The following is a 7,569-nucleotide window of genomic DNA, read 5'->3' as shown; positions in this document are numbered from 1 at the left end:
TGTGGCTGCTGGTTTTGAACTGCCAACATTGTGGTTAGTAGTCCAGTGCTGGTCCTATAGCGCCACATCAGGACTGCTGGAAATCTTATACAAGGTTGCTATGAGTCAGCACTGTTGAGGGCACTTAACAACTGGCCAGGGGAAGGCCCAGTAGAGTGGCATAGTGGAAAGAGAACAGGATTTTGGAAACACCCAAATCTGACCTGAATTTTTAGTTCCCCCATTTGACCCTTTTTGAGCCTCAGCTTCCCCGTCTAGCAAAAGGAGTGACAGTTTTGATGGTAGCAAGTTATGAAATGTACGCATAATGTATATGCCGCACCTGGCACATATGAAACAAAAGATATTCACTGGTAGAGCAGAATTAGAATCGCAGGTGATTTTATTTTTAAACTAATTGGTCGTTGTCAAAAATTCACAAATAACAAGAATTTAAGTTTGTGACTTGCAGGTGGTCTATTTTGCATGAATTTTCAAAGGACTATTTATTGTTCAGATTAGTCTATCCCAATCTTAGTCACAACAGCTAATTTATTTTTACTTCCTACTCCCCACCCCCTTGTGTCCCCCCCTACCCCCCCGAGGATCTGTACGCATAAATATCGAAGATCCATGTTGTTCTACTTCTAAGCAAAATCAGGGCCGCGGGCGTCTCTTTAAGTGTGTCTTCAACTCCAGCAGAGGGATACTTAAAAAAAAGCTCAGGTGTTCTGAACAGCTAGGGGGCGGGACTTAATATAAATCGAAAGAAAAGGAATTAAAAACTCCACGTGTGCGAAAGGGGTGAGGCGGCCGACCGCTCCTCTGGCCGGCTGTAGTTGGGCGAGGCAGCAGGCTACGTAATAGGCGCGTGCTCACGGACTCAGATGGTCGCCGCCGCGTCTGCGTACTGGGAGCTGTTTGCCGCTGCGGCCGCCTGGAATTGTGGGGGTTGTGTCTGCCCCTCGGCTACCGCGCGGGAAGCCGAAGGTAGGGGCGGTGCGGGCCGCCCGGCCCTGGAGCTGGGCTGGGAGTTAGGGATCTGCTTGGGTCTCCTCCCGCCAGTGGTCTCGGCGCCTTTCTAGCAATGTTTCGGGGTCTCCACAACCCCATCTCTACGCAGTGTCTCCAGAGCGGGAGGTCCAAGTGGGCCCTGGGCTTTCTATCAGTGTTCACAGACCTGGCTCCTCAGCTCATGGGCCTTCATCCATCCCAATCCCATTCACAGTGCCTTTAGTAACCATTTTTCAGCGTCAGGAGATGAGATCGTGGGGGTTTGAGACTGGTTTCTGGTGCCGCCTCTATTATAGTTTCTTACCCTGTTCCCTTCTACTGGTATCAGTTTTAGCATCTGTCTAAAGAATTTGATTATTCTCCAAGACGCTTCCAGTTGGAGGCATTCTGGTTATCAACTCGAACCGGTCCCTCCTCAGCCTCAGCCATCATATGGAATCACTTCTACAACCCCCTGCCTTCTTCCCCCCCCCAATAAACAAGACACTTTTATAGTGAGGTTAAAGGCTTTGGTGTTTTAAATCACCAATGAAGTTTGTGCACAGCCATGTGCTCTACTCCCAGGGATTTCCATATGGTGGTTTGTTGTTAACTTTCTTAGAGTCGATTCAGACTCCTAGAGACCTTGTTAAGGTTTCCGAGGAGCAGCTGGTGGATTAGGCCATGTGGTTCTCAGTCCAGTGGTGATCCTACAGCACCACACGGGAAACTGCAGGTTCCCCAGGTGGTTTTGATTCAGATGATCTCGGAATCCACACTTTCCGAGTCTCTACGTAAGAGGCAGGAGAGAAAGACTTGGTTTATGAGTCGGTGGGATGGAACCACAGGTGGGAATGGTGAGGAATTAGGCAATACCCAACACATGAGAAGCCAGTGGGCTTTCTCTGACTCCTTTAAAATTTTTTAAAAAAAGTTGTTGACAACCTATATGTAAGATCAATTTTCTAACATTTTAAAATCACTACCTCCCTTTCAAGCCCAGTTGGCTTTCCTGCCTCAATAAAAACAACAAACCTCTTTGGGAAATAGTGAGTACTAGATTAACACAGAGTAGGTGGGCAAATCACACACCTCCCTATTTGCTAAGACAAGAAATTGATGTGTTTATAAACACTGTTTATTTTGACAGTGTGAATAATGTTTTGTTATGTGTGTGTCTTCTTAACTCTCACTCCACCCAAGCTTTTTTCTTTCTGATAATAGTATAGCTAAATATGGTATTTGGGACATGATATTAGGATTGATGTTTGTACAACATGGATCAGGATTTAGATCTGTGCTTCATTTAAGAATATGACCCTTGGATTGGTAAAATGCTGTTGCCACAACAAATTTATCTTAGCCTTTCTTTAGGGGTTTTAATCTAAAGTACATGAGTTGTTCTGATGAAATTGGCAATGGAGAAGACATACTGTCCCTATTTTACAGATGATGGGAATGGTAAATATATTAGGGATGTAGAATCAAAAGTTGCCTGGTACAGAATTTTGATCCCAGCTATCTCCTGAAGGCTGTCACTACTCTGCAGAGGCCAACTTTGAGCCCAGGTGTATGTCATTGGCAGGAAAAAGGTTAAAAGCTAAAGGGGTGGAGGTGGGGGAGAGAATATGTCAGAACTTTATCTTCCAAAGAATGCTCCTTTAGAGTGGTGTGTATCTGTGTGGGGGTTGAGGATTGAAGTTGGCATCAGGTAAGTAATATGGCCATCATCCAGAGCAGTTTTGAAAACCCACCTGTGAAGTTATCTTCACAGAGACTTAAAAAAAAAAAGTCTATGATTTTACTTACTTTTCAATTAGCTGAAATCTTTGAAGGATACAGTATCACACGTGTTTTGTGCCCAGTGTCCTTAGCAGGAGGTTGTTCTGGAATTAGGCATGAAATATACTACTGTTTCTATGGGCACAATTAACCTTTCCCCATATTACTCTGGTTTTGTTAAGTTTGCTATCAGGAGTCACTGTGTTGTTCTTTGTGTCGTACACATAAGTGCATCTCTTGCCTAAATAGAATTCAATTTCATCTCTGTAATATACCCTTCTACTTTTAAGAAGACTGTGTGCTCTCTCTGGTTCTGGAGCTTCCACTTACAGTCAGCAAAAGTGGCTCTTTACCACAGCTTTCCTTTAGAAGTCCTTTTCCCACCAGGCCTCCACAGGCTCCCCCAAATCTACTGCTGTAGAGTGGATTCTGACTCACAGTGACACCATAGGACAGAGTAGAACTGCTTTGTAGAGTTTCTGGGGCTTTAAATGTTTATGGGCTCAGACAGCCCTTATCTTTTCCCTTAGAGTGGCTGGTGGGTTTGAACTGCCAACCTTGAGATTAGCAGTCCTATGCTTAATCCGTGGTACCATCAGGGCTCATGGTGACATAAAAAATGGCCTTTACCCTCTAAATTTATTTATTTTGTTATTATCAAGAATATATACAGTTCAATAGTTTCCACATGTATAATTTAGTGATATTTATTATATTTTTTGAGTTGTACAACCATTCTCACCCTCCTTTTCTGAGCTGTTTTTTTCTCATTGCCTCCTAAAGCTCCTATCTACTATTTGAGTTGCTATTGTCAATTTAATCCCATATTGATAGTTTTTATAAGAACAAAATGCAGACCTTTTTTTAATAGTTAAGCTAAACTGTTGTTTGATTTAAAAATGACATAAGGGGAAAATTAGTTAAACACTTGTGGTGAAAATATATACAATAAAACAGCAACTTGTACTTGTATATTTCAGTAATGTCGAGTACACTCATCATGTTGTGTAACCATATTGCTATCCTCTAAATTCTTCCACCACCATTAACATAAACTCAGTGCTTCCGAAGCAAAAATTCCCTTTCCCTCCTTTCTAGTAACCACATTAATCTGTGGTTTCTTTGTTGTTGTTGTTGTTGTTAAATGCCATGGAGTTGGTTCCGACCTTGCATAGGGTTTCTGAGGAGCAGCTGGTAGGTTTGAATTGAACCACTGACCTTGCGGTTAGCAGCCCAGTGCTTATCCTATTGTTGTTGTTGTTAAGTGCCATCGAGTCGGTTCCGACCCATAGCGACCCTGTACGTGCTTATCCTATAGTGCCAGTGTTTATTCTATCTGCTTATTTTGTCTGAGATCATATGGCATTTGCCTTTTTGTAACAGACTTACTTCTTTCAACATAGTTTTCAAGGTTCCTTCATGCAGCATGCACCAAGATTTCATTTCTCTTTATGATTGAGTAATATTCCATTGTATGTATAGACCACATTTTATTTATCCATTCATCTGTTGGTGGACATTTGGTTGTTTTCACCTTTCGACTATTGTGAAAAATGCTTCAGTGAATATTGGTGTATAGATTTTTGTTTGTGGTTGTGCTTTCATTTCTTCTGCGCATTTACCTAGGATTGAAATGGGTAGATACATGGTAGCTCGAATTGTTTTCCACATTTTACTGTCTCCCTATCAATGGATGAGGGTTCTGTCTTGCCATACTTTGCCAACACCTGTTTTCTGTTTTTTGAAATGAGAATGAGGTGGTATCTCATTGTGGTTTTGATTTGTATCTCCCAAATGGTTAATGGGGAGTGTGGTGGCTCTGTAGCATAAGCACTGGACTTTGAATTACAAGATCAGCAATTCAAGCCCACCAGCCGCTCCACAGGAGAAAGATGACGCTTTCTGCTTACACAAAGATGTGTAGTCTCAGAATGATTCAACAGCACTTAATAAAAACAGTGACTAATGGGGGTCCTGGGGTGGCACTGTAGGATAAGCATTGGACTGCTAACTTCAAGGTCACTGGTTCAAATCCATCATTTGCTCCTTGGAAACCCTATACAGGCTCACTGTAAGCTAGAACTAACTCGAGGGCACTTAACAACAACAACAACAAATGGCTAATGAGGAAACTCTGGTGGTGCAGTGGGTTAAGTGTTGGGTTGCTAACCAAAAGGTTGGTAATTGCAATTCACCAGCCACTCTGCAGGAAAAAAAGATAAGGCAATCTGTTTCTGTAAAGATTTATAGCCTCAGAAACCTTATGGGGAACTTTTCTTCTGTTCTTCTATGAGTTAGAATTGACTTGAAAGCAGAGAGTTTGGGTTTTTTGGTTTAGTGGCTAATGAGGGAGCCCTTGTGGTACACTGGTAAAGTCCCCAGTTGCTATCTGAACTATCTGAACCTACCAGTCACTCAGCAGAAGAAAAATGTGATAGTCTGCTTCTGTAAAGATTTATAGCCTTGGAAACCCTATGGAGCAGTTTTACTCTATCCTGTAGGGTGGCTCGACAGCACTTAACAACAACATGGTGGCCATGAGTTGGAATCAACTTGATGGCAGTCAGTTTGGTTTTGGTTTGGAATGTCTAATGATGATTTCATGTGCTTGTTGACCATTTGAGTATCCTCTTGGATGAAATACCTGTTCCAAGTCCATTGTCCATTTTTTTAAATTGAGTTTTTGTCCTTTTGTTAATTTGTAGAAGTTTTTAATTAAAATTATAGGATAGTAGACCTTTATTGGATATATAGTTCTTACAGGGACTTTTTAAAAACTATGTAAGTCTCACTAATGCATGGTATCAACTGTATTTTTTTTTTTTAAACTCAAATGTCATGCATAAACAACCGTGTTACCTGAATTGTCTTTAGATGAGTTAGTAGTTCTTTTGAAGTGGATGTAATATACTTTTGGAGTCTGGTGAACATCAGTTTTGATTCTGAGTCTGTCACTCAGTAGCTATATTTGTAATTGTTGTTAAGTGCAGTCAAGTCAGTTGTGGCTCATCGCAACCCTGTATAGGTTTTCCAAGAAATTACAGGTGAGTTTGAACCACTGACTTTGGTTTGTAGTCCAGTGTTGATCCTACAATACCCCACCAGGAGTCCTAATAGCTATATGTTGCTGTTGTTGTTTAGTGCCTTTGAATCTGTTCTGACTCATAGCGACCCAGTATAGGGTTTCTGAGGAATGACTGGTGTATTTGAACTGCTGACCTTGTGGTTCAAACCAGTATATGCAGTCCAGTGCATATGACCTTGGAAAGTTGTTTCACATTTTAGATTCGGTTTTCTCAAAAAAATGAGTAAGATAATACACATGAAATCTGTTGGATCATAGTCAAAATGCAATAAATGTTTTCACCCTCAAAGAAGGGAAATTTGCTATTAATGAGATTAAAAAGCAATGACAATCTCTAAACTCAAGTTGTCCTTTCAGTAGTCTTTCCCCTCTTATGTCAGTATGTTTGTAGCTTCATATGCTGACCTTCTCATTCTGCCTTCTGTTTTTTACTTCATTCATTTTTCATCCTTGCCAAAGTGAAGCTGTTCTGCTGGCTGTTGGTCTCTTGGAGTAAACCTCTTTTCAGGAGAGCTAATCTGAGCACTTTTACAGTGCTAGCCCCTTGGTTGTATATTCCTAGGGATTTTTCTCTGGAGCTCCAACTGGTGCTTAGATCACGCTCTGTAGCACAGGCATCTCTAACTCCTGGATTTGGTGTCAATTTGGAGATTCGTCCTTGTGGAGCTAATCTTTTCTCTTTTTGAGCGAGATGAATACTTTATCCATCTCTGAGTCTGCCTTAAGCTGCAGCAGAGAGCTCTGTATTTTAATTATATGTGCTGTAAAGGGGGGATATCCTGCTCTTTTCTTTATTTGCTTTAGTCAAAGTCTTCACTTTTGAGTAGAGAAGGAGGAGAATAGCCTGCTTCCATTCAAGTGGGACTTTGGGTACCCTTTGATTTTTAAAATCAACAATAACTGACTTTGTCCTTTTGGCAAAAACCTTTTATAAGGTTTAAGATGCTCAGGACCCGTGGAGAACTTCACAGTATTTTCCTGAAAAAATGCTTGGCTTGTGAGGAGTTTACACCTGACATCCTTTACTTACGTGATTTCCTACCCTGGAGACAGTGAGAATCCAATAGCAAGAGAGCTATGTTAAGCCCAGACTTGTAGTTCCTTCAGGTTGCACTAGCCAGCTCTGGGTGATTCATAAACAGGGATGTGGTTGGTTGCATCTGCCTTCTCATCCTCTAAACCCTGTTCTAAGTTTGGTGTTTGAGGCATTGAAAAGGAAATGACATGGTCACTGTATGGGAAAAATTCCATGCCAAGGCGTTGACAGAGGTCAGGAGCAGAAACTAGTCTGATCTCATGAATGCTGCTGAAGTACTGTGAAGTCTTGACAGCCACCATGTTTTTTGGTGTCACCTCATTTGTGAAATGGTAGTGTCTTTATTCATCTTTCCCATGAGAAGCACTGGTTTACCTAGGACAATGGGGTTTCTCACATGTGGGACTTCCAGTGCCCAAACCAGGAAAGTCCAGGGCAAACTGGGACAAGTTGATTACTCTACCCATGAACATTGTTTAAACTAATGAATGTTCTAGAAACGGGATCAGCCCTTTGATTATCTAATCAAGTTCATTATTTGCCTTTTTGGATTCCTGGTGGTGGTGGCTGTGTGCCATGGAGTTGGTCCGACTCATAGCGATCCTCTACAGGGTTTCCGAGGCTGTAAATCTTTATGGGAGCAGAAAGCCTCATCTTTCTCCCGCGGAACAGCTGGTAGTTTTGAACTGCTGAC

The 7,569-nt window shown here is 41.7% G+C and overlaps 1 protein-coding gene across 1 annotated transcript in view; it reads left to right on the top strand.

Moving 5' to 3' along the window:
- The first annotated feature begins 307 nt into the window (after positions 1-307).
- SIL1 (SIL1 nucleotide exchange factor) overlaps positions 308-7,569 on the top strand; it is a 610,112-nt gene continuing 602,850 nt past the window's right edge. The window contains exons 1-2 of the mRNA XM_006866222.1: positions 308-353; positions 819-969. Coding sequence (XP_006866284.1) covers positions 308-353; positions 819-969 — 197 coding nt within the window. The remainder of the gene's footprint in view (positions 354-818; positions 970-7,569) is intronic.

Source organism: Chrysochloris asiatica, unplaced genomic scaffold (assembly GCF_000296735.1).
Source record: "Chrysochloris asiatica unplaced genomic scaffold, ChrAsi1.0 scaffold00087, whole genome shotgun sequence".
NCBI lineage: Eukaryota > Metazoa > Chordata > Mammalia > Afrosoricida > Chrysochloridae > Chrysochloris > Chrysochloris asiatica.
The sequence above is the reverse complement of the archived record's forward strand: the minus strand, read 5'-3'. Positions and strand labels throughout refer to the sequence as shown.